This window comes from Oenanthe melanoleuca, chromosome 10, assembly GCF_029582105.1.
Source record: "Oenanthe melanoleuca isolate GR-GAL-2019-014 chromosome 10, OMel1.0, whole genome shotgun sequence".
Lineage (NCBI taxonomy): Eukaryota > Metazoa > Chordata > Aves > Passeriformes > Muscicapidae > Oenanthe > Oenanthe melanoleuca.
Window position 1 is genome coordinate 1,120,765 of NC_079344.1, and position 26,714 is coordinate 1,147,478.

At 48.6% G+C, this 26,714-nt stretch overlaps 2 protein-coding genes across 2 annotated transcripts in view; one reads left to right on the top strand and one right to left on the bottom strand.

Annotated features, from left to right (window-relative positions):
* Positions 1 to 16,340, top strand: part of ITGA11 (integrin subunit alpha 11) — a 41,292-nt gene extending 24,952 nt beyond the window's left edge. The window contains exons 16-30 of the mRNA XM_056500045.1: positions 319 to 485; positions 2,298 to 2,437; positions 3,281 to 3,391; positions 3,890 to 3,975; positions 4,861 to 5,062; positions 7,270 to 7,368; positions 8,732 to 8,808; positions 10,163 to 10,252; positions 11,769 to 11,859; positions 11,947 to 12,060; positions 13,233 to 13,319; positions 13,772 to 13,882; positions 14,816 to 14,911; positions 15,102 to 15,215; positions 15,406 to 16,340. Coding sequence (XP_056356020.1) covers positions 319 to 485; positions 2,298 to 2,437; positions 3,281 to 3,391; positions 3,890 to 3,975; positions 4,861 to 5,062; positions 7,270 to 7,368; positions 8,732 to 8,808; positions 10,163 to 10,252; positions 11,769 to 11,859; positions 11,947 to 12,060; positions 13,233 to 13,319; positions 13,772 to 13,882; positions 14,816 to 14,911; positions 15,102 to 15,215; positions 15,406 to 15,477 — 1,657 coding nt within the window. The 3' untranslated portion in view covers positions 15,478 to 16,340. The remainder of the gene's footprint in view (positions 1 to 318; positions 486 to 2,297; positions 2,438 to 3,280; positions 3,392 to 3,889; positions 3,976 to 4,860; positions 5,063 to 7,269; positions 7,369 to 8,731; positions 8,809 to 10,162; positions 10,253 to 11,768; positions 11,860 to 11,946; positions 12,061 to 13,232; positions 13,320 to 13,771; positions 13,883 to 14,815; positions 14,912 to 15,101; positions 15,216 to 15,405) is intronic.
* Positions 16,341 to 19,177: 2,837 nt separating this feature from the next.
* On the bottom strand, positions 19,178 to 26,038 carry FEM1B (fem-1 homolog B). Its single transcript, XM_056499815.1, has 2 exons — positions 25,565 to 26,038; positions 19,178 to 22,315 (listed from the first exon to the last, which is right to left on the bottom strand). The coding sequence occupies exons 1-2, from the start codon at positions 25,810 to 25,812 to the stop codon at positions 20,680 to 20,682; spliced, it is 1,884 nt and encodes a 627-aa protein (XP_056355790.1). The 5' UTR covers positions 25,813 to 26,038; the 3' UTR covers positions 19,178 to 20,679.
* Positions 26,039 to 26,714: the final 676 nt, after the last annotated feature.

The window sequence follows — 26,714 nt, forward strand, 5'->3', positions numbered from 1 at the left end:
GGTTTGATGTTGAGTTTCATCCATAGTTCCCCAGAGGTTCCAAAATAATTTGTGGGGATTTGTGCAGGGTCCTGATTTAATTAGAGCAATGTTTTCAAATGTTAATTAATGTTTGGGGAGCCCCTTGAAGCTGTTGGGATGGAGGACGGCCGTGCCCAGCTGAGATGGGTCCCCCTGGGCTCTGCTTGGAGACAGCCTTCGGTCTTCCCAACTTCCTGCAAAAAAAGGAGTGAAAAAGTCAAACCTGGAGCTGTGGGAGACTCCAGGACGTCCCACCCCGAGCCAGAGCCCATCCCGTGCCCTCTGCCCACCCTGCAGGTCCCGCAGCGTGGTCCAGATCAACGCCAGCCTCCGCTTTGAGCCCCCCAAGATCAACATCTTCACCAAGGACTGCAAGCGCAACGGGAAGGAGGCCACCTGCATGAGAGCCTTCGTCTGCTTCACCGCCCTCTTCCTCTCTGCTCGCTTCCAGGCTGCCAGCGTGGGTAAGGCCAAAATCCCAATTCCTACCTTGCTCTGGATCCTTCTCTTTTCCTGGCTGGATACTCTCAGCTCTCCCAGCCTGGCTCCAGAGCAGAGGGTTCATCCAGGGAGTGGTTCTTCCGTGTGGAAATCATGGTGAAATCAAATAAATAAGGAAATGCCACTCAGATTTTAGTCACTTCCAAGCTGCCAGCGTGGGTATGGCCAAAATCCCAATTCCTACCTTGCTCTGGATCCTTCTCTTTTCCTGGCTGGATACTCTCAGCTCTCCCAGCCTGGCTCCAGAGCAGAGGGTTCATCAAGTGGGTGATTCTTCCGTGTGGAAATTAAGGTGAAATCAAATAAATAAGGAAATGCCACTCAGATTTTAGTCACTTCCAGGCTGCCAGCATGGGTAAGGCCAAAATCCCAATTCCTGCCTTGCTCAGGTCTCCAGCCCCGTGGAAAACCCAACTTTTGGGATGGAAATCCAGGAGCTTGGAGGAACTCATGTGTCCATCTGCCACTTCTGTGTCACTCACAGACTCTGTTTGTCCCTATCCCAGCTGAGTCTCCGGGCTCTGGTGGTGGCTCTGCCAAAGAAACCCCCTCAGGACAAACCCCACCTCGTCCCCCAGCCATTCCCTGGGCTGAGCTCTGCTGGGATTTGCCTTTCCCTGCTCCCTGTGACAGGAATGTCACCTCAGCAGGACAGGAGAGGCCGTTCCGCAGGGCTCCTCCATCCCTCCCACCGCAGCAGAGGGACACATCTGCCCACCAGATGTGCATTTTCCACAACATCCCAGGGGATCTGTGGAGCTGGCCAGCTCTCCTGTTCAACCCTTGGATGGTGCTGTGACCCCAGATCCCCCGGTGGATTCCCGGGAGGAGCAGGGAAGCGACGGCGGCTCAGCCCCTGCAAACCCTATCCAAGGAAAATCAGGATCCAAAGCCAAAGGGAAAACTCCCATCGCCCAGAGCAAGAGTTTTGTTTTGTGCTGTCAAATCCAGCTTCTTTTTTTTTTTTTTTTTTTCTCCTTGCTGCTGATAAAATCTAAGTGGGATTTCCTTATTTATTTGATTTTTATCTTTATTTCCACACGGAAGAGTCACGCCCTGGATGAGTCTCTCTGCTCTGGAGCCAGGCTGGGAGAGCTGAGGGTGTCCAGAAGGAAAAGAGAAGAATCCAGTGAAACCTCAGAGCCCCTTCCAGGGCCTGAAGGGGCTCCAGGAGAGCTGGAGAGGGACTTGGGAGAAAGGATGGAGGGACAGGACACAGGGAATGGCTTTAAGCTGAAGGATGAGATATTTAGATGGATATTGGGAAGGAATTGTTCCCTGGGGGAGTGGGGAAGGGTTGGGATGGAATTCCCAGAGAAGCTGGATCCCTGGGAGTGTCCAAGGCCAGGCTGGAGCACCCTGGGACAGTGGAAGGTGTCCCTGCCATGGCAGGGGTGGAATGAGATGAGATTTAAGGTCCCTTCCAACCCAAAAACCACGCTGAGATTCTGTGCTTCTCCGAAATCCCTGCTTGGTTGGGAACCTCCAGTTTCTTTCCAACAGCAGCGCAGGAAGCAAAGGGATTCCATAAACCATCCAGGTGAGGGGCGTGCTCTGATTCCTCCAGACCAGCACAGGAACATCTGAGAGCCCAAGAATCCCACTCCTCACAGATCTCACAGAGCCTTGCCACAACCCATTTCTAACCCCCTCATCTGGAGAAGAAGGGGAATCTTTTTTCCCAGAACCGCCTGTCATTTCCCTCAGGAAGGAATGGGGCCACTCTTTGCCCAGGGTTTGTGGCCTCAGGGGCTGAGCTGAGCCTGTCCTTGCAGGGCTCAGGTACAACACGACCATCGACGAGCGCCGCTACTCGCCCCGGGCTCACCTGGACGGCGGCGACCGGGCGGCGCCGCGGGCGCTGGTGCTGCCGGCGGGGCAGGAGCTCTGCCACACCCTCCCCTTCCACGTCCTGGTGAGTGGGGGGCAGCACGAGGCTCCTCCAGCATCCCTGGGTGGGAACGAGCCTCGTCCCGTCCCGCTGGGCTCCTTCCCTCCCCTTGATGTGGTCGGGGATGGAGCTGCCGGCACGTGGCGGCTGCTGTGTCCCCAGGCAGTGACATCACCCCTGGTGCTCAGAGCTCCAGGAGCTGTGTCCTCACCCCAGGGTCAGGCTGCTTTCCCCTGCTCCAAAATCAGGGATTTTCCTTTTATCCCATCCCCTGTGCCATCCCTTTGGGGTGTCGCCCTCTGGCACAGCAGGTCCCACCCCGGGGTGCAGAGCGGATCCCTTGCTCGCGGGGAACAGCTGATGCACAAACCTGGCCAAACCCAAACATTCCCAGGGAATGAGGAGGATCTGATGGAAGCCAGGCAGCCCAGAGCTGCCAGACTGGCCCAGCCCCAAGCCCCAGCCTGAACTGCCGTGAACTTTTGGGAAATTTGAAGCTGGAGATGGAGCTGGAGCTCATGATTTAGCCCAAAAAAACATCTCCCTTCAGAGCATCCCTCTGCACCTCAGTGCAAGGCAGGGGAGGAGCTCCTAGGAGCTTCCAGAGGGCAGGTGGGATATTGGGAAGGCATTCCTGGCTGGGATGGAATTCCCAGAGGAGCTGTGGCTGCCCCTGGATCCCTGGAAGTGTCCAAAGCCGGGTTGGATGGGGCTTGGAGCAACATTGGAGATGGGATCTTTTTTTTTGTTACATCCCAGCCGTGGGTTGGGGCTGCAGGGCAGATCTGGGACCTCTGGGGGACACCCTGAGGTGCTGCCCCAGCCCAGGCAGCCCTGGGCTCCTCTGCCACGTGTTCCATGTGCCAGGACACGGCGGATTACGTGAAGCCGGTGACGTTCTCCATCGACTACGAGCTGGAGCAGCCCGAGCACGGCCCCATGCTGGACGATGGGTGGCCCACCTCGCTCAGGGTCTCTGTAGGTAGCAGCTGTCACCTCCCAAAGTGTCACTTCCCAATGTGTCACCTCCCAAAGTGTCACCCTAAGGGCATCACCACCTCCCAAAGTGTCACCTCCCAAAGTGCCACCCTAAGGGCATCACCACCTCCCAAAGTGCCACCTCCCAAAGTGTCACCTCCCAAAGTGTCACCTCCCAAAGTGTCACCCCTAAGGTGCCACCCTAAAGGCATGACCACCTGTCAGGTGTCACCTCCCAAAGTGTCACTTCCCAAAGTGTCACCCTAAACAGTATCACCACCTCCCAAAGTGCCACCTCCTAAAGTGCCATCCTAAAGACATTGCCATCTCCCAAAGTGTCACCTCCCAAAGTTCCACGTCCTGAAGTGCCACCTCCCAGCTGCCACTTCCCAAAGTGCCACCTCCCAAAGTGTCACCTCCCAGGTGCCCACCCCAAGGCAGAAGGACAGATTTCTCTCTGGAAGAATCGCCACCAAGCTGCTCTCGTTGTCCCCTCAGGTCCCTTTCTGGAATGGCTGCAATGAGGACGAGCACTGTGTCCCCGACCTGGTGCTGGACGCCCGAAGTGACATTCCCAGTGCCATGTGAGTAGGTGACCCAGAGCACCCTCTGAGAGTGTCACCAGCTGGGGGAGGCTCCAAAATCCGGCCCCAAGCCGCGTTCTGTAAATCCTGACATGGCTGCTCCTTCATCCAGCACCGCCACAAGGCTCATCCCAGCCTCCGTGAGGGGCTCCTTGGCACTTCTGAGCCTCCCCCTGCTCCCTGGCTGGAAGGAATCCGTGGTTTTTCGGGGAATCCACAAACCGGCTCATACTCGGTGCCATGGTGATGAGCTCCAGGGATACGAATCAGGAAATACCAGGGAATAACTGCAAGGCTGGCATTGCCCACCTGCCAATTACTGGCTGACTCATGGAAATAATTCCGCACTGCAGCTCCGTGGTTACAGAGCTTTTAAAGGTTATCCCTGAACCCACGGGAGGCCCCGGAGGGGCTGGAGCCCCTCTGCTCTGGAGCCAGGCTGGGAGAGGCTCAGGGAGCCCTAAAGGGGCTCCAGGAGAGCTGGAGAGGGATTTGGGATAAGGGATGGAGGGACAGGACACAGGGAATGGCTTTGGGTAAAGGAGGGATCAATGGGATATTGGGAAAGGTGGTGAGGGGCTGGGATGGAATTCCCAGAGAAGCTGTGGCTGCCTCTGGATCCCTTGAATGTCCAAAGCCAGGCTGGACCCTGGGGCTTGGAGCCACCTTTGCAATTGGCACAGGATCTGGTTTTACATCCCAGCTGTGCCGAGCATTCCTAATAACATCTGAGAAAGCGTCGCACCGCTGGCCAAAAATCCCAAAATTACGGACGATGGGAGGAATCCATAATTCCTCTTCCAGCACAGCAGGACAGAGGGGGAGAGCAGGGATTTCCACGCCCTACCCACGGCTGTAAAATCCCAGGAACGCCCCTTCTTGCAGGGAATTCTGCCGGAGGTCGCTGCGGAGGGGGGACTGCTCGGCCTTCAGCCTCTCCTTCGACGCCTCCGTCTTCGTCATCGAGAGCAGCAGGAGGAGGGTGGCCGTGGAAGCCACGCTGGAAAACCGCGGGGAAAACGCCTACAGCACCGTCCTCAACATCTCCTTCTCCAGGAACCTCCAGCTGGCCAGCTTGATCCCCAAGGTGAGCTCCCGGGGGAGATCCAGGCTTTTCCAGAGGTGCTGCTGCCTAAAGCAGAGCCCAAACCTGTCTCCATCCCCCATAAATCAGAGCTGTTTATGGGCTCTGTTTCTAAGCACTTCCAGCTCCTTATTTTGGAAATACAAAATCGTTTGAGTTTTAAGAGCCTGAGCGAAGGTCAAACGCAGAGGAAATTATTTCCCTCTATTTTTCTCCTGCTGTTGTTTAAAAATACTCCCTGCACACGGCCAAGTTCCCGTCAGGAACGAGTTTTTGCAGCTGAAAAATAACTCCTGGAAGTAGGAGCTGATCATGGGAATGTGGCTCAGCACCTCTCCATGGCTTTCCCTGGATGATCCCAGAATGTCCCAAAAATCTGACCCCCCACTCACTCGGTCTTGGAGCAACTCCTCCCTGGTCCCAGCGAGGTTTGGGAATGTGCTGATGCTGCTGAGCCATCCCTCACCCCTCCATGACTTCATCCCCGCCCGCAGATCCCATCTCCTTTGTTTTTCTCCCATCCGTGCCAAGGGAAAATTGTGGGGCTCGCTGCCCACAAAATAAGAAAAATGCATTTTTTGGAGATTATTCCAAACGAAGTGAGGGGAGCAGGGAAAATCCCCGGGATGGTGAGGAACAGAAAGCTCTGGGCAGCAGTGGTGGTTGGGAATGTTTGCAGCTGGTCATGGAGGAGTTGTGGATAACAGGCTCCTGGCTGTCCCTCCTTAAAACAGAGCATCCAGAGCAGATGGATATCTGTGCCTTATAAATAAAAAGTGGCCCCAAAAAGTCCTTAACTTCAGCAGATTAGTGGGAGGAAGCCCCAGGCTGCTGCTGGTGGCTGGTGCTGGGATATTCCAGCTCCTGGGTTTTGGCTGGTGGTTGGGTTTTGGTTTGTGGTTGGCTGTAGTTTGCATCCTTCCTTCATTCATTAGTTTGTTGGCCATTGGTTGGTTGTTGATTAGGTTTTGGTAATTGGTTGGTTGGTTGTTAGGTGGCTGGTTGATTGGTTGGTCATTGGTTCTTGTTGTTGGTTGGTTGGGTTTTGGTTGTTGGTCGTTGATTGTTTGATTAGTCATTGGCTGGTTGGTCATTGGTTGGTTGGTTTGTGGGTGGTTGCTAATCGGTTGATTGGTCATTGGTCATTGGCTGGTTGGTTCTTGGTTTGCCATTGGTTTGCCATTGGGTGGTCATTGGTTGGCCACTGATTGGTTTTTGGTTGGTTGGCCACTGGTTGGTTGGTTCTTGGTTGATTGGTCATTGGTTGGTGATTGGCTGGTTTCTCGTTGATTGACCATTGGCTGATCACTGGTTGGCCATTGGTTGGCCATTATCTGGTGATTGGTTGATCACTGGTTGGCCATTATCTGGTGATTGGTTGGCCACTGGTTGATTGGTTCTTGGTTGGTGATTGGTTGGCCATTGGTTGGTCATTGGTTGGTTTTTGGTTGATTGACCATTGGTTGATCACTGGTTGGCCATTGGTTGGCCATTGTTTGGTGATTGATCACTGGTTAGCCATTCGTTGGCCATTGTTTGGTGATTGGTTGGCCACTGGTTGGTTGTTTCTTGGTTGATTGGTCATGGGTTGATTGGTTGGTTTTTGGTTGATTTGCCATTGGTTGATCACTGGTTGGCCACTGGTTGGCCATTGTCTGGTGATTGATTGATCACTGGTTAGCCATTGGTTGGCCATTATTTGGTGACTGGTTGGTTGGTTCTTGGTTGATTGGTCATTGGTCATTGGTTGGGTCATGGTTGGTTTTTGGTTGCTTGACTGTTGGTTGATCACTGGTTGGCCATTGGTTGGCCATTGTTTGGTGACTGGTTGGCCACTGGTTGGCCATTGTCTGGTGATTAGTTGATCACTGGTTGGCCACTGGTTGATTGGTTCTTGGTTGGTCAGTCACTGGGGACTGGTTGGTTTTTGGTTGGTTTTGGGTTGATTTGCCATTGGTTGATCACTGTTTGGCCATTGTCTGGTGATTAGTTGATCACTGGCTGGCCACTTGTTGGTTGGTTCTTGGTTGATTGGTCATTGGTTGGTTTTTGGTTGATTTGCCATTGGTTGATCACTGGTTGGCCATTGGTTGGTTGCTTGTTTCCCCAAAGCCAAGGCCCATGTTGAGCCCCTCGAGAGTTCCCAGTTTCCCGAGGAGCCGGCTCCAGGGCTCATTCCCAATGTCCCAGAAACTCCTGTCCCGTTTCAGGACGACACCGACATCAACATCGACTGCGCCGGTGACGACAGGCTCCCCACCAGGAGGGTGTGCAACGTCAGCTACCCCTTCTTCCGTGCCAAGGCCAAGGTAGGGCATTCCCAACTCCCAGCTGGGCTGTCACACAGACCTTCTGCCCCCAGGGTCACATCTGGGCAGCCCTCAACAGGATTTTACTGATAAACTTCTGGTTTCTTCCCTTTTGGAGTCTGAAAACATCTTAGGGAAGCTGGGATGGTTGGGATCCTCAGAGAGCCCCAGAATCCAGCCCAGCTCCTCCAGGTGACAGAATTTGCTTCCAGTCCTTTGGAAAATTTATTGCTGGCTTCAAACCACGTGTGGGAACTTCCCTGAGATCATTCCCTGCAGAATGAGGCTCCTTTTCCTTGCTCTGAGGTGCCTCTGGATCCTGCTCAGAGCCAGTCCAAGCCCCTCTGGGTGGTGGCATCCTCCAAAACGGTGTTCCCAGTATTTGGGATGAGCCCATAAGCCATAAACCCTTGTGAAAAATTAAATTCAGGGATAAGGTAGGGGAAGGAAAAGCAGAGAGCTGCAGCCACTCGGGATCCATGCAGAATTCCACCCCATACTCCTGTGGGAAAAGGGACCAATACAAGCAGGATCTGGAGAAAAAATCTCCCCAGCTCCCGAATCTGTAACTTTTCCTTGATTATGAGGGATTATCCAGGCCTGAGAGGTTTTCCTTGCTCTGAGGTTCCTCTGGATCCTGCTCAGAGCCAGTGGGTGGTGGCATGCTCCAAACCAGTGTTCCCAGTATTTGGGATGAGCCCAGCTCCAGTTTATAATTTTTACAAGCCATAAACCCTTGGGAAACATTCAGGGATAAGGTGAAGGAAAGGAATAGTGGGGAGCTCCACATGGAATCCTGTGGGAAAAGGGACCAACACCAGCAGGATCTGGAGAAAAAACCTCCCCGGCTCCCGAATCCGTCTGAAAACCTTTCCTTGATTGTGATGGACGAGCCTCAGGCAGCAGGCTGGGCTTTAAACCTCCCAAAAATCCCGGTGGGATGCCTGTGGCTGCACGAGGAGCTGGCTGCCCATGACCTACAGGGTCGGGAATGCGTCCCTGGGCCATCAGGTAGCGCCGCTCCTGCCAAAACAAAGACAGGCTGGAAATGGAATTTTGGCTCTGGAGCCACGGGAGCTTTAATATCCCAGTCAGCTGTGCCTGCCCAGACGGTTTGAGGTCACTGCAGATGGGACATTTGTCACATTTATCCCGTTTTATTGGTGTTGGCTCCCTCCAGCTGCCCTCCCTTCCCTGCAGGGATCTGCTTCCAGAGGGAGATGCTGCTCCCACGGCAGGGGAATTCCTGCAAATCCTCTCTGCCTGGAGAGGCTCTGACCCCAGTGGGATTGGGAGTTGTGTCTCCTGCAGGGCTCAGCACTCGGGGTTTTATTCCCCCTGATGTTTTTTCCCTTCTCCGTAGGTCGCTTTCCGCCTGGATTTTGAATTCAGCAAGTCTGTCTTCCTGCAGAGCATGGAGGTCCACATGGTGGCCAGCAGGTCTGGGGACGCTTTCTCCCTCTGGAATCACGGAATCATGGAATGGTTTGGGCTGGGAAAAAAAGCCCATCCAGTGCCACCCCTTCCCTGATCCCAGAGTGTCCAACCTTGGATCCAGGGGCAGCCACAGCTTCTCTGGGCTTCCCTTGGGATTCCTTCCTCCAGAGCCAGAGGTTTTCCATGGAATAACCCCATGGAGACCCAGCTGTTCCCAAACTTGGCTGTTTTCCCAAACCCTGTGCTCCCAAACTCAGCTGTTTTTATTTATCTGGGGATTTGCATCCATGATTTTTCCGTGCCTGCGGGAGCTGCTGGGCTCTGCTGGATCTCCAGCCACTCCTGCTTTCTCATCCATGCCCCAGAAATTTTTCCCTGGAAAAAGATTTCCTAATAATTTTGCAAAGTTCTCCTTACTCCCCATTCCTGCACAGGTAAAGATTTCCCACAGGGAAATGTGGGAAATCGTGCAAAGAATGGGGAAAATCATATAATGAAAGGGGGAAATCCTATAATGAAAAGGGGAAATCTTGCAAAGAAAGGGGAAAATCCTATAATGAAAGGGGGAAATCCTGCAAAGAAAGGGAAAATCCTATAATGAAAGGGGGAAATCCTGCAAAGAAAGGGGAAAATCCTATAATGAAAGGGGGAAATCCTGCAAAGAAAGGGGAAAATCCTATAATGAAACGGGAAAATCCTGCAAAGAAAGGGAAAATCCTATAATGAAAGGGGGAAATCCTGCAAAGAAAGGGGAAAATCCTATAATGAAAGGGGAAAATCCTGCAAAGAAAGGGGAAAATCCTATAATGAAAGGGGAAAATCCTGCAAAGAAAGGGGAAAATCCTATAATGAAAGGGGAAAATCCTGCAAAGAAAGGGGAAAATCCTATAATGAAAGGGGAAAATCCTGCAAAGAAAGGGGAAAATCCTATAATGAAAGGGGAAAATCCTGCAAAGAAAGGGGAAAATCCTATAATGAAAGGGGAAAATCCTGCAAAGAAAGGGGAAAATCCTATAATGAAAGGGGGAAATCCTGCAAAGAAAGGGGAAAATCCTACAAAGAAAGGAAAAATTAAATCAATCTAATATTTATAAATTATTAATGAATCATTTATTAATTGAGTAATTAATAATAAATTTTTTTAAACAAAGTCACCAATTATTAGAGCAGAGGAGGACTCCCCTGCACCACTTTAAACTGCTGGGTGGTGACACCTCCCTCCAAACCATTTTCTTCACAAAAATCCCAGAATAAAATCCTGCTTTGACCAAAAAGCAGAAAAGTTCAGCGTTCCCAAAAAAAAATTCCCGAGGGGATTTGGCTCCTGCCTGACCCCCTGGCCCTGCTGCTGTTCCAGTGACAGCGAGGAGAAGGAGAGCACCAAGGAGGACAACGTTGCCCACCTCAACTTCCAGCTCAAATACGAGGCTGACCTGCTCTTCACCAGGTGAGGGATTCGGGATGAGATTCCTGGGAGGAACTGGGAAAATCCCTTGGGAAAAACCAGCTGGGAGCAGCCTTCAAGCCGAGGTTTAATTTGGGAATTTATTGAAAATCCAGGAGCCGTAAAAATAAAAAAATCAGGGGGAGATTTTTATAAAACTGCCGAGCTGCAAGCAGCTGGATTCTCCCGATGTTTAAAGGCATAAATTTTATTAAAGAGGTGTGAGGGTGAGTTTTTATGGGGAAAAAAAGGGAATTCTTGGAGGTAATAATGGCCATAACAGGTGTCTGGGCAGGTGGCCATCCCACAAAACCATGGGAGGGAAGCTCAGCTGTGGGATGAGCGTGGAATCAGCGGGAATTAAAGTCTGGGAGAGCCAGGGATGAAGGCAGAGATAATTTAGGAAGCTGCTGATGGGAAAATCAGGGATCCCAAAGCACATTCCCTGGCGCTGCTTGCTGGAATTTTTGGGGGATTTTTCAGCCCTTTGGTCATTTTATATTTTTTACTCAGACGGCTTAAATGAAATTCCTTTAATGTTTAGGATTTATGGGGAGCGAGGGGATTCTCCAGCTCGGAATGAAGGGAAAGCTTGGAGGGAAAGAAGAGCACAGAAAAGATCAAATTTGGGGATTTTTGGAGTGAAAAAGGAGGGAGGGAATTTTAAAGAATGTGGGGCCATCACAGGTGCTCCCGAATGGGTTCCCACAGGATATTCCTGGCCCTTTTCCCGCCTCTCCAGCTGCAAAGTTGGGATTGATTTACCTCCTGTGACATCCAAAACTCAGCCAGGGCTTGGGATGGCTCTGCTTTATTAAAGAGAAGAGAAAATCCTGCAAAGAAGGGGGAAAATCCTGCAAAGAAATGGAAAATCCTACAGAGAAAGGGGAAAATCCTACAAAAAGGGGGAAAATCCTATATAGAAGGGGAATATCCTGCAAAGAAAAGGGAAAATCCTATAAATAAGGAGAACATTCTACAAAAAGGGGGGAAATCCTATAAAGAAGGGGAATATCCTGCAAAGAAAAGGGAAAATCCAATAAAGAAGGGGAATATCCTACAAAGGAAAGGGAAAATCCAATAAAGAAGGGGAATGTCCTACAAAGAAAAGGGAAAATCCTATAAAGAAGGGGAATGTCCTACAAAGAAAAGGAAAATCCTATAAAGAAGGGGAATATCCTGCAAAGAAAAGGGAAAATCCTATAAAGAAGGGGAATATCCTACAAAGAAAAGGGAAAATCCTATATAGAAGGAGAACATTCTACAAAAAGGGGGAAAATCCAATAAAGAAGGGGAATATTCTACAAAAAGGGGGAAAATCCTATAAAGAAGGGGAATATCCTACAAAGAAAAGGGAAAATCCTATAAAGAAGGGGAATGTCCTACAAAGAAAAGGAAAATCCTATAAAGAAGGGGAATATCCTGCAAAGAAAAGGGAAAATCCTACAAAAAAAAGGGAAAACTCCTATAGGGAAAGAAGGAAATCCTAAAGGCCCCTTTGTCACCCTTTGTCCCACAGGACATCGAGCCTGGACTATTTTGAGATCAGATCCAACAATTCCCTGGATGGATCCAGCCCCGTCGGGCCCCCCTTCCACTGCACCTTCACGGTGAGCGGGAACCGGACCCCGGAGTTTTCCTGGATTTGGGATCCCCATCCCACGATCCCGACACATCCCTGTGCTCTCCCCCGGCAGCTGCAGAACCTGGGATTCTTCCCGGTGCAAGGGGTGACCCTAAAGATCACCGTGCCCGTGGCCACGCGGGCGGGAAACCGGCTCCTGCTGCCCGCGGAATTCCGGGCGGACCAGGTAGGACGGGACTGGGATGGGATTCTGGTTTGGGGTGGGATTCTGGTTTGGGATGGGATTCTGTCCCAGTTTAGGATGGGATTCTGGTTTGGGATGGGATTCCAGCCCAGTTTAGGATGGGATTCTGGTTTGGGGTGGGATTCTGTCCCAGTTTAGGATGGGATTCTGGTTTGGGATGGGATTCTGGTTTGGGGTGGGATTCTGGTTTGGGATGGGATTCTGTCCCAGTTTAGGATGGGATTCTGGTTTGGGGTGGGATTCTGGTTTGGGATGGGATTCCAGCCCGGTTTAGGATGGGATTCTGGTTTAGGATGGGATTCTGTCCCAGTTTAGGATGAGATTCTTTCTCACTTTAGGATGGGATTCCACTCCAATTTAGGATGGGAATCAGTCCCTGATTAGAATGGAATTCAGCCTCAGTTTAGGATGGGATTCTCACTCTGTTTAGAATGGGATTCCAGACCTAATAAGGATGGGATTCTGTCCCAGTTAAGGATGGGATTCCAGCTAGGTTTAGGATGGGATTCTGATTTAGGATAGGATTACATCCCAGTTTAGGATGGGATTCTGTCCCAGTTTAGGATGGGATTCTGTCCTAATTTATGATGAGATTCCAACCTGCTTTAGGATAAGACTCCATCCCAGTTTAGGATGGGATTTTGTCCCAGTTTAGGATGGGATTCCAGCCCAGTTTAGGATGGGATTCTGGTTTAGGATGGGATTCTGGTTTAGGATGGGATTCTGTCCCAGTTAAGGATGGGATTCCAGCGTGGTTTAGGATGGGATTCTGGTTTAGGATAGGATTCTGTCCCAGTTTAGGATGGGATTTTGTCCCAGTTTAGGATGGGATTTTGTCCCAGTTTAGGATGGGATTCTGTCCCAGTTTAGGATGGGATTCTGTCCCAGTTTAGGATGGGATTCTGTCCCAGTTTAGGATGGGATTTTGTCCCAGTTTAGGATGGGATTTTTTCCCAGTTTAGGATGGGATTCTGTCCCAGTTTAGGATGGGATTCCACCCTCCATCCCACATCCCACAGCGAGCCAAACCCAATCCCAGCTCCAGCAAATCCTGTGGGTGCTGGGGGCCCCCAATTCCATCGGGATGGGAGCACAGGGAAGCGACTGCCCCAATCCCTGTGTCTGTCCCGGAATTCCATCGACTTCTCCCACAGGAAAACACCACCTGCAACATCTGGGGGAACAGCACTGACTACAGGAGAACCCCGGCTGAGGAGGACCTGTCCCGCACCCCACACCTGGTACTCACCTCCCCGGGGCTGATCCTGGCTCCAGGATATCCCAAAACATGAAAAAACCTGGAATACGGATGGCCCATGGACATGGGAGGGGAGGACGCTGGAATTTTTATGGGATTTTTGAGCCCTTTGGTTGTTTTTATTTTTATTTTTCCTCTTAGCCACTGTAAATAAATCCCTGTAATACTCAGGATTTATGGGGAGTGAGGGGATTCTCCAGCAAAGATCAGGATCGTTTTTTTCCAAGGGAAAACTTGGAGGGAAAGAAAAGCACAAAAAACAGCAAAATTGGGAAATTTGGGGTGAAAAAGGAGGGGAAAATTTAGAGAATGTGGGGGTTTGGCCACACATGAGGAGGGACACGGGGGATCCTCCCTCCCTCAGTGGGGCCAGGGATGAATCCCAGTGGGATTTTCCCTCCTCTCCCAGCCGTGATCCCACGTTTCCCTCTGCAGAACCACAGCAACTCCGACGTGGTTTCCATCGACTGCGAGGTGAGACTGGCGCCCAACGAGGAGCTGAACCTGCACCTGCGGGGAAATCTCTGGATGAAGTCTCTGAAGGCAGTGAGTGCTCCACAGAAAACATGGATTTCGGGAGAAATCCCCCAAAGGAACCCTCGCCCCCCAAAAAAATGTGGGATTTTTCCCTTTCCACGGGAAGCCCAGGAGAGTGCTGGGCAATTTTTGTTCCCATTTTTTGTTATCTTATTGGATTGTGCACATAGGGGATTATTTAATTCCATAACATTCCATAATTAATTAGCTGATGCAAATTTAATTAATTTACAGCCTTTTTGCTGTCGTTCCATCCCACTCCTGGCATCCTCATGGATGCAAAAACAATCCCTAGGGATGGGATGGGATGGGATGGGATGAGATAATGGGATGGGACGGGATAATGGGATGGGATAATGGGATGGGATGTGATGGGATGGGATGGGATAATGGGATGGGATGGGATAATGGAATGATGGGATGGGATCCATGGGACAGATCCATGGGATGGGATCCACGGGACAGATCCATGGGATAGGATGGGATCTGTGGGGTAAGATCCATGGGATGGGATAATGGGTAATGGGATAATGGGATGGGATAATGGCATGGGATGGGATGGGATAATGGGTAATGGGATAATGGGATTGGATGGGATAATGAGATTATCCCATACCATGGATCCCATTATGGGAGGATAGGATAGGATATAGGATAGGATGGGATGGGATAGGATATAGGATAGGATAGGATAGTATATAGGATAGGATATAGGATAGGATATAGGATAGGATAGGATAGGATAGGATAGGATAGGATAGGATAGGATAGGATAGGATAGGATAGGATAGGATAGGATAGGATAGGATAGGATAGGATAGGATAGGATAGGATCCATGGGATGGGATGGGATAAGGGAATAACGGGATAATGGGATGGATCCCGTTGGGAATTGGGGCTCCTTGTCCATGTGGGATTCTCATCCTGGCCCTCTGGGAGCAGCTGAAGTTCAAGGCACTGAAGCTCAGCACCATCGCCGCGCTCCAGCGGCGCTTCCGGAGCCCCTTCGTTTTCCGGGAGGAGGATCCCAGCCGCCAGGTGAGCCCTGCCATGGGGAGTTCTGGGATCCTGCCACACCCTGCCCTCATCCCGCTGGGAAAATCCCTGCGGATGGAGGCACCCAGGTCTGGAGGAATCTCGGCATTCCGGCCAAATCCTTGGCGCAGCAAAAAAAATCCCCTTTTCCCGCCGTTCCTGCCCGGAATCCGCAGCGTTTTCTCTCCTCCAGGTCACATTTGAGATCTCCAAGCCCGAGGAATCACAGATTCCCATCTGGATCATCCTTGGGAGCACCTTTGGGGGCCTCCTGCTCCTGGCCCTGCTCGTCCTGGCGCTCTGGAAGGTGAGCTGAACATTTTGGGGGGATTTTTGGAGATTCCCATGCAAACCCTCTGTATCTAAATCCAGCACCCCAAAATGAATCCTCAAAATCCCCTTTTCCATATAAATCATACCCAGGACCAGCTTCTAGCTGATATCCCAATAAAATCTGGAATTACAGTGGGATTTTTTTTGTTTTTCCCTCCCCACAGCTCGGGTTCTTCAAGAGGGGGAGGCGCCGGCGAGCGGCGGAGCAGGAGCAGAATTCCCAAGGGATGGAGTGACTCTGCTGGGGCCAGGAGCCCCTTCCCAGCTCTGGAAATTCCCGGGATCCCGAGGGATTTGGGGGCTGAGCTTGGCTTTGCAGCGGGATGAGAGAACAGCCCTTGTGGGACAGCACTTAAAAGCCGTAAAAAAAACCCCTCAAACCAACTGAGAATTCCCAAAAAATCTACCCAGAGGAGGTTCCAACTGGGATTTCATTAAAAAAACCCTCAAACCAACTGAGAATTCCCAAAAAATCTACCCAGAGGAGCGTCTAACTGGAATTTCATAAAAAAAAAACTCCTCAAGCAAACCAAAAATTCCCGAAAAATCTCACTGGAGAAGCTTCCATAAAAAACACGTCAAGCCAACTAAAATTTCCATTAAAAACACCTCAAACCAACCAAAATTTTCCCCAAAAAATCTCCTTGGACAAGCTTCCAAGTGGGATTTCATAAAAAAATCCTGAAACCAAAAATTCGCAAAAAATTCTCATTGGAGAAGCTTCCTACTGGAATTCCATAGAAAACACGTCAAACCAACCGAAAATTCCCAAAAAATCTCCTTGGATGAGCTTCTAAGTGGGATTTCATTAAAAAAAACCCTCAAACCTACAGGAAATTTCCCAAAAAGTCTCCTTGGAGGAGATTCGAACTGGGATTCAATAAAAAAACACCTCAAACTACCTAAAAATTCCCAAAAATTCTCCTTGGAGAAGCTTCTTACTGGGATTCCATAAAAACACGTCAAACCAACCGAAAATTCCCAAAAAAGTCTCCTTGGAGGAGGTTCCAACTGGGATTCAATAAAAAACACCTCAAACCAACCAAAAATTCCCAAAAAAGTCTCCTTGGAGGAGGTTCCAACTGGGATTCAATAAAAATCCCCTCAAAGCAACAGAAAATTCCATTAAAAACACCAAAAAATCCCAAAAAAAAAAAAAACCTCGGATGAGCTTCCAAGTGGGATTTCATAAAAAAAACCCCTGAAACCAACTGAAAATTCCCAAAAATTCTCCTGGGAGGTGCTTCCCACCGGGATTTCACCAAGGTGGGGACGAGGGGACACCAACGTGAGGGGTCCCTGATGCGGGGCTGGAAAACTCCTTAAAATAATTAATAATAATAATTAATAATAATATCCCAAATTAAAAAAAAAAATAATAAAATAAATAAAACATGGATTGCTCCTTCCCGTGGTGGAGCTGTGGCAAATCCCGGGCTCTGCTGGCCACGGCTCTCAAACTGCCTTCGTTAAGAGGAGTAATTAAGTGGAGGCGTTAATTAGTCTGAATGCACTGAATGAAATTCTTGTGATTTCAAGCACCTTAAATGCCAAATCTCCAGCTGTACATAATTCTTCTAAAAAAAAAAAAAAAAATAGGAAGGAGAGGGGAAAAACAAAAAATCAAAAAATCCTGCCAAAAAAAAAAAAAAAAAAAATCAGGACGGATTTTTAAAAATTTGAATTTTTTTTTAAATTTAAAATGTTTTTTTTTTAATTTTAAAAATCGATTTTAAAAATGAGTTTAAAAAGCAGTTTGATGAGTTTTGTGGCAGCAGAGCAGTTTGGGGAGCCCACCTGTATCATACCTGTACATAGCTGGTGCCATGGAAAAATCATGGAATTTTAGGGGCGGGAATGTGCCCTTGGCATAGCAGAATTATTTATGCTAATATTAATTTTATGGAGAAGAGGGAAGAGGATTTTTCTGGATGCGGGAGGAGGTTCGGGAAATATTCCTGGTATTTTTTAAGGATTAAAAATACAATATTTTAAAAATTCCTGGTGTGTGTTCCCTTTTTTCGTGGATATGAGGGAGGTTGCTCCCATCCCTCTGGGATTGGGGGGGAGGATGGATCCTGGAATTATCAGGATAGAAGAATATAAATATAAAAATAATCCTGCTGTTATTATTCCAGTTATTCCCGTGGGATATGATGTTTTCCCAGGATATTTGGGAGGGATGAGCTGTCGAGTGAAGCTGTTGGGAGACCCAAACTTGGTATAAAATGGGATTTTTTAAAATCCCAAATCACATTTTCCAGGCTCAGCTGGAGTGGGAATTCTGCATTTCCCAGTTCTTGGATGGATTGGGAGCTCAGGGGTCTGGCTGGGGTGCAGGGATACCCTGGAGAGCCCAAATCCTGGGATTCCTTCAGGATTCTTTCAAAAAAATAAAAATGAAAACTTTAAATAAAATTATAAATATAAATAAACTATCAATATCTGATTATATATAGACACTGAATATCAATATCTAATTCATAAAAATGGATACATTTTATATATATAATATTTCTATATATAAAATGTAATATATAAATATATAAATATATTTAATGTTTTTGTACACTTAAATCTTATATTTATATTTTTTGCATTATAGATATGTTATAGTGTGTGTATATGTGTATAATATATATTTGTAATCTATATTATATATCTTATTAATATTATATATAAAATATATATATATTTTACTTATATCAATGTATAAATGTATATTTTGTATATGTATACTTATCTTTATATTTATTCATATAATTTGTATTTGTGTCAATATATTTATTTTTACATGAAATACATGTGCACACACATTAATATTTTATATATATATTCGTGGGTTTATATCTATGGATATACATATATCTACACTATATATGTATATACATTTACTTTTTTTTATTATTATTTTTTAATTTTTCTATATATATGTGTGTGTGCATATATAATACAAAGTGTATGTATATATATAAAAGATATTTTTATATATATAATATATGCGTGTACATAAAATATATGTGGATATACAAAAATACATAAATAAAAATATATTTTTATTACTATATCTATATATAATCTACATATAAATATAAATTTTTTAAGTTTTCTATAAATAAAATTAAAATGTATTTATACATAGATTTATATAAGTACATTGGCATGCATTATATAATAATGTATTTATTCTAATATATTGATATATTAATATATGTTGTATTTATATTAATACATTAATATATTTGGTATTAATATACTTTTATATTTTCATATTTATATATATTCTATATTATTAATTTTTGTATTGTAAAATCATATAATATATTATGTATAATATAAAATATATTATACATATAGATATAAAAAATATATTATATATCTATATTTATCATATGTAAAATATATATAATATATATTATATATTAATTATATATTATCTAACATATAGAATGTATATATTATATACTATATACTATATACTATATACTATATACTATATGCTATATACTATATATTATATACTATATAATATATATTATATATATATTATATATTATATATTATATATTATATATTATATATTATATATTATATAATTATATATTATTTATATAATTTATATTAGTATATAAAAAGCAAGATGGACGTTTTAGGGCAGATTTTTTTTTCTTTCTTCTCCAGGAGTTTGGGTAATATTTTGTAATTAGATAGAAAAAAAAGCATTGCAGGCCATGGATTATTAATTATTGAGTTAAAAATAAATTACACCTTCCACTATCCCAGACTGATCCAACCTGGACAATCCCAGGGATGTGGCAGCCACAGCTTCTCTGGAGAACCTAAACCAGACCCTAAAGCTTTTCCCTCAAAAGACAAAAACCCCTGGATAAAAAAAATAAAACAAAACCAAAAAAAAAAAAAAACAGGAATTCCAAGGTAATTCCACATTCAATGTTTATTTCTTTGTCATACAAATAGAAACGTGTGCCCCAAATCTCGCCTGAAAGTTCTACCTGGATTGTTTTTGTTTTAAAAAAAAAAAAGAAAAACGAAAACCCACGGAACATTCGTTCATCCTGACGGTTAAAAAGCTGCGTGGGAAAGGAACAGAGGGTTCAGGAGCCTTGTCCCCAACAAGTGACATTTTCCTGTGGGAGCATCTGCCACTTCTCCCCAAAAAGTTCTCCAGCCACAACGTTCCCGTACAATCACTCGCTCGTCAGCGGAGAGGTTGATGAGAAGAGAAAAATTTTTTTTTATTTTTTTTTATTTGTAAAAATCAGTTTTACGAAGAGATTTTTTTTCTTTTTCCCTATTGAAAGGAGTAAAAACCATGAAAAATCCTCGAGTCCCGTTCAGGGAGGCACAGACTCCAACTCTTCTTGGAAAAGCCAGGTTCAAGGAAGACTCTCTTTGGCGGCAGACGGCTCCGTGAGGAAGATACAGCATCTGGAATCCAAGAGTGCAGCTGGACAGACTTTGAGTCAGAAAAAAAAATAAAAATAAAAATAAAAATAAAAATAAAAATAAAAATAAAAATAAAAATAAAAATAAAGGTGCGTGTTGAGCGTCGAAACAACAGGAAAAAAAAAACAAAAAACCCCAAGTTAAAAGCAGTTTGAAATGTTGGGACACACACAAACACAAATTTCCCTACCCAGTTTCTAGGGATCCATGCATGATGTTTGGATAGGAGCGACGGCGCTACGGAAAAAGAAACGATGATTCTGATTATTCTTGAAGTTTTTTTTTTTGTCCATAGGTTATCCAATACTTACTGGAGCAGTGTCAGTGATGGAATACAGCCCCCTCAGGGCTGAATTTTCCACCTGCACTTCCTAACAGAGCACCCCTCAGGTCTGTAGCTGTTGATAACTGCTGCTCAAAAGGGAATTTTGATGTAAAAAACGCGACTTTTAAAACGTTACCAACATCTTCAGCACGAGCTGACAGGCATAGAAGCACGGTGAGGTACGAGAGCAACGCACTGCTCTGGGGGTGGACACTCCCCTTTCAACACAACTACCACAGAATTCCCAATTTTTTCTTTTCCCACCTCACTGCCAGGAGTTTGAAACTCCGATTTTGCGAATCGTGTCGGACACGAAACGTTCGACGGGAGTTACCCTGGGGGATTCTTTTCGTGGTGTTTAGAAAACCAAGAGCTAAGGAAGGGATTCTTTTAATTAAAAAAAAAAAAAAAAAAAAAAAAAAAAAGATAAAAGGACCAAAATCTCAAACATCAGATTCGACTACGGGACAATGTGGCTTTTCCTGCCCCCGCCCTCCACCATCTCCACCCGAGAACTGGGGCCGCAGACGGAATCCAGAAGAGCCCAAAACCAAAGGAATGGAGAAAAACAACTTCATGGACACGGGTGTATTTTGCTGTCTGGTGTTGTCCCGGGATAGCACCACCACAAAAGGTTGGACACGGCCTAGTGGAACTGGACAAACTCCTCCAGAGTTCTGGGGATCTGGTTTTGGTAGCCGATGTTGTAGATCCGCACGGCGCGGGCAGCCAGGCACTTGAGACTCAGCTTCATTTGAGTTTTAAGGAGGATTTCGGACACCCCGGTGGTGCTTTTATCCAGAGGGGTTTTCTTCTGCTTGTTGGTCATGTCCGTGTGGGCGCCGGCCTCCACCAGGCTGATGATGATGGAGTGCAACGTCAAGAAGTCGCTGATGGGCCGGTGGTACTGCACGATGATGTGCAGGGGGCTGTTCCCCTCGTTGTCCACGGCGTTGACGTCGGCGCCGCAGTCCAGCAGCAGCTTGGTGACCAGGGCGTTGGGGAAGCTGCACACGTCGTTGGTGTGGAAGTCGTCGACGGGCGTGCCAGAGTTGACGGCGTGGTGCAGCAGGCTGGAGCCGTCGCGCGTGCGCGGGTCCAGGTGGATCAGGTTGTAGATCTGCTTGTTGATGCGGGACTGGTCCTCCTCGCTGCACTGCGTCTTGGTGGAGATGCACACCAGGTAGAGGAAGGTGAAGATGTTGCACTCGTAGTTGTCCACGGCCGTGTGGACGTCGGCGTCCGGCGTGGTTTTGATGCGCGCCATGCCCTGCTCGATCTCCAGCACGCTGCAGCGCAGGACGCTCTCGATGTCCTTGGCCTTCACGGGCTCGTTCAGGTGGATCATCTGCGAGAAGACCTGAGCGAACCTCAGCAGGTCCTTGTGGGTGTTCCTGTTGCCTTTCTGCCGCAGGTGCAGGGCGTGCAGCCAGAGCTTGATGCACTGCTCGAACTCCATGTTGTCGGCGTAGACGGCGCCCCGGTAAATGATGGGGTGGGAGACGTCGATATTGTCCGAGCCCAGGATCCTCTCCCGCACTATGAGGCCTTCCATGTGAAGGGCATCTCTGTCCTGCCTGATGGACTCTAATTCCTGAGGGGTCCTGCACTCCGACCTGTTCCCGTACGCCTCGATCTGGGGAAGCACCTCCTTCTCGATGACATTCTCGCTGTCGCGGTACCTCTCCAGCATGGCTAAATATAAATAGTGGTAAGTCTTCAAAATGTCATAGTTCTCCCTGTCGTTGGCAAACGAGGCCCCCAGCAGCTCCAGAGCTTCGATCCTGCTCCTCCTGTCGCAGTCGGCGTGGGCCAGCAGCAGCTCCACCACATCGGCCTTGCAGCTCTCGGCGGCCACTTTGAGCGGCGTCATGCCGTGCCCGTTGACCATCATGGCCGCCTTCCACTTGACCAGCTCCCTGACGATCTCCAGGTGCCCGGCCTCGGCAGCGAAGTGCAGGGCGGTGGCCCCGCAGTGCGCCTTGGCGTTGGGGTCGGCGCGCTGCTCCAGCAGGTACCGCACCACGTCCGTGTGGCCCTTGTAGGCCGCGATCATCAGGCAGGTGTTGTCGTACTTGTTGGCGATGCTGATGTTGGCGTTGTTCTCCACCAGGTACTTGACGATGTCCAGCCGCCCGTCGAAGCAGGCCGCCCGCAGCGGCGTCGAGTTGGTCACCGTGGTGTGGTTGACGTTGGCGCCGTGGCTCACCAGCAGCTTGACCACCTCGAAGTGGCCGGCGCCGGCCGCGCACCACAGCGCGGTGGCGCCGTCGATGACAAAGCTGGCAACGGGAGGGACAGGGAGTTAGGTGGATGCTCTTCCAAAAGAACCCCGCACCCAGCCATCAATGGGGATTTCACACAGCCAGCCCGTCCCTGGATTTCTAGGAACTCGCTGGGATCGTCACGGCTGACGGAGCACACGGAGCTCCAAAGTGGCCAAAGGGGTTTGGGCACCTTGAACATCCCACTCACAAACCCCAGCCTCAGATCAGAGAGAACTGGGAAAAAGAGTTCTAAAATTATCCGTTCAGTGCCATTAAACGACACATTAAAGACCAAGAAAAACTTTAAAGTGGATATTCTGGCACAAAAAAAAACCCAGATTTAGACACCAGCAGCAAAACTGGCCTCAAAATTCCTGCTCACTTCCCTGAGCTGCAGATCTGCCAGCACTTCCCTATTCAAGATCCCGTGCCCTGAGCCAGCCCTGGTGGCACAAATGGAACCTCAGGAAGAACATAAAATCTAAAAAAAGCAGAAGTTCTGAGCTGGGCTGCTCCACAGATCTGTGTCACATGCTGCCCCTGCAGATAACGGGGAAATGAGGGGACAGATCCTTCTTTTTAATCTGTTTTCATTCCCTTAACCACATAAAAGAAAGGATTTGTCTTTCCCACTCCCTGGTTTTTGAAGGATTTAAATGAAGAAACAGGCAGGATGCACACACCCTTCAAGGGACATCCCAAACACACAGGAAGCACAAATATTTCCAAACAGCCACATTCCCCAAAATTTAAATATCCTAAGATCAGCTTAAATTTCACTTTCACATTGATTTTTAATCATTTGGTGAAGCCCTTGTAGGTCCACAGCAACTGTTTGTAAATCCAACACCTCCAGAGGCTCTTTAAGATCTCAAGAGAGAATTCCCAGTGAGAAGTTCCTGATTTTGTAAATTATCCCATTAAAATATTTCTGTAGCGAGGCAGGATGGGGGTGGATTTTTTATGAGCACCATTTTTTGTGATTTGTTGGTGTTTGGAGGTTCCAAGGGGAAAACCCAAAGGAGAGGAGCTCCTGAACCACCTTCTCTGAGTCACAACAATCCCTGGGGATGACGTGGGCTCTGCTCCTCTCTCTGCATCCATTGTGCCTCAGACAACTCCTCCTTCAATCTGTGCCAGGCACAGCCTCTGGAAAACACATCCCCAGCCCAGCCAGGCAAAAATCCAGCATGTGCTGCCTCTCATTCTCAACCTGTTTCTGATTGGGAAAAAAAAAAAAAAAAACCAAACAAAAAAAAAACAAAACAACAACAACAACAAAAAAAAACCCAAACAAACAAAAAAAAAACTCAGCTGGAAAAGGAAGGAATAAAAATCAAACCATGCAGGGAAGGGAAAACTGAACAGTGTCAGAATCCTTCCTGATGGCACTGCCACCTGCAGCAGGAAAAATGTCCCAGAGAGGCCACTCTGGCACAAAAGAAGTTCTGGGATGGGAATATTATCCTGTCCACAGCTTCACATAGGGAATTCCCAAATAAATAATAAATTAAAAATTAAAAATACAGGAATTTTTAGCAGAAAATCACTGAGTTGTGGTCTCCAACACCCACATGATGTTTAGGTGGGGATGTAATGAATTTATTTCTAAAAATAGCAGAAAGGAAGGCCCTGGGCACTGCCAAGCTGGGGAAAGCAGAGAACAGATCCTCCTGGAAGCTCTGCTGAGGCCCACAGAGGGCAGGGAAGTGATCACAGAATAGCCTTGGAAGGGACCCACAGGAACCACCAAATCCCAGAATAATCTGGGCTGGAAGGGACCCACAGGGGCCATAAAATTACAGAATAATCTGGGCTGGAAGGGACCCACAGGGGCCATAAAATTACAGAATAATCTGGTCTGAAAGAAATCCACAGGGGCCATCAAATCCCAGAATAATCTGGGCTGGAAGAAATCCACAGGGGCCATCAAATCCCAGAATAATCTGGGCTGGAAGAAATCCACAGGGGCCATCAAATCCCAGAATAATCTGGGCTGGAAGGGACCCACAGGGGCCATCAAATCACAGAATAATCTGGGCTGGAAAGGACCCACAAGGGCCATCAAGGGACAGAATGCTGAGCTGGAAGGGACACACAAGCACCACCAAGTCACAGAATAACTTGGGTTGGAAAGGGCTCTCAAGGGCCATGAAATGACAGCTGCAAGAGGCCCACAGGGGTCAGTAAGGCACAGAATCACAGAAACACAAAATCACAGAACAGCCTGGGGTGGAACGGGTCCACAAGGACATCAAGTGGCAGAATCCTGAGCTGGAAGAGCCCCACGAGGGTCCATCAAGTCAGGGAATATTCTGAGCTGGAAAGAACCCACAAGCACCACCAAATCACAGAATCCTGAGCTGGAGGAGACCCACAAGATCCATCAGGCCATGGAATAAAAAAAGCTGGGACCACAGGAATAACCTGAACAGAACACAGAGCTGGAACTGCCCACAAAAACTACCAAGACAGGGAATAATCTGAGCTGGGAGCACAAGGACCACCAGGTCATAGAATAGTTTGAGCTAAAAAGAACCCACAAGCACCACCAAGGGACAGAACCCAGCCCTGGAAGGGCCCCACAAGCACCACCAAGAGCCCGAGTTCAAAGGAACCCACAAGCACCATGAAGTCACAGAACCCAGAGCAGCAAGGGCCCCACAAGGGCCAGCAGGCTGTGATAATTGACAAATTACTTGTGTTAATCATAGAAGTTTTGGAGTTTGTATAAACCAGAGTACTTAAGAAAAGAACACAGACCTAGAAAAAGGGAGATATATGATTAAACCCACTCTGTTTAAATCCCTCTGTTATCAGTATTGCATATACCAGTTTGCAAAAGAAAAAAAGGGGTTTCCATAGTCTGAAAGGTTTTTTTGCAGAATCAGATTTCCTGCCTTTGAGTGATCAATCACAAACTATCTGCTAAAGATCAGAATTCCCACTTCTGTTTTTTATCCGCCAAGACCAGATGGTTACACGACCAATTGTCCCAAGAGCTGTCCCGCGGAAGTTTGGAAGTTCCTCTGACCACCACCGCTTACCTTGCAGAATTACAACAAAACAATAACAATTATCGACCGCTACAAGGAAAACCATCCTAGCTGCAACCCAAGCTGGCTGGAACCGGGGGGTCTATACAAAACAAACCAATCTAAATTTCGCTAAACACCCAGACTTTTGTTCCAAGGTCACGGAGCACTGCGGGCAGCAGAAACCCCAGCGAAACCCCGGCAGGAGCGGAGGCCGGGCCGCACGTACCCGTCGAAGCGGACGGTGCCGGTCTGCTGCGTGTGGACGCGGTAATGCTCGAGCAGCAGCCGCACCACCTTGGCGTGCCCGTTGCGGGCGGCGATGATGAGCGGCGTGGAGCGCTGCCCGCCGTGCTGGCTCACGTAGCCCAGCAGGTACTTGATGTCGCTCTCGGAGCGGTTCAGCAGCAGCGCGGCCAAGGTGAGCACGCGGCCCTCGCTGGCCGCCTTGTACACGTACCCCGCCAGCCCCTCCATGGCCGCCTCCGCCTCCGCGCGGCCCCGCCGCCCGCAACGGCCCCGCTCGGGCCGGCCCGCCTCTGCCCCGGCCCGCTCCGTCCTGGAGCAAACATGCGGCCGCCCCGGGGCTCGCCGCCCCACGGCTCCGGTGCCGGAGGGAGCGCAGCCGCCCGCCCGGCAGCCAAGGCGCGGCTCCCCCCGCCCGCAGCGCGGGCCCGGCCGGCACCGCCGCGCTCCGCCCCGGAACCGCCCGGCAGCGCCCGCCGCGCCGGGGCCGGCCGGGAACGGGGGCCGAGCGGGGCCGTTCCGGGTGCGAACAGCCCTCAGAGAGTGCAGGCCGAGCCGGGCCGTTCCGGGTGTGAACAGCCCTCAGAGAGTGCAGGCCCAACCGGGTTATTCCGGGATGTAAACAATCTCCATAGTGCGCAGGCCGAGCGGGGCCGTTCCGGGTGTGAACAGCCCTCAGATAGTGCAGGCCGAGCTCTGCCGTTCCGGGGTGTGAACAGCCCTCAGAGAGTGCAGGCCAAACTCTGCCGTTCCGGGGTGTGAACAGCCCGAACAGCCCTCAGAGAGTGCAGGCCCAACCGGGTTATTCCGGGATGTAAACAATCTCCATAGTGCGCAGGCCGAGCAGGGCTGTTCCGGGTGTGAACAGCCCTCAGAGAGTGCAGGCCGAGCTCTGCCGTTCCGGGTGTGAACAGCCCTCAGAGAGTGCAGGCCGAGCCGGGCCGTTCCGGGTGTGAACAATCTCCATAGTGCGCAGGCCGAGCGGGGCCGTTCCGGGTGTGAACAGCCCTCAGAGAGTGCAGGCCGAGCGGGGCCGTTCCGGGTGTGAACAGCCCTCAGAGAGTGCAGGCCGAGCTCTGCCGTTCCGGGTGTGAACAGCCCTCAGAGAGTGCAGGCCGAGCCGGGCCGTTCCG

Excerpts from the sequence above, each read along its gene's own strand:
- FEM1B (XM_056499815.1), bottom strand. The coding sequence starts at position 25,812 with ATGGAGGGGCTGGCGGGGTACGTGTACAAGGCGGCCAGCGAGGGCCGC. Across the intron at positions 22,316-25,564 it reads GGCACCGTCCGCTTCGACGG|CTTTGTCATCGACGGCGCCA; the intron begins GTACGTGCGGCC and ends TCCCGTTGCCAG.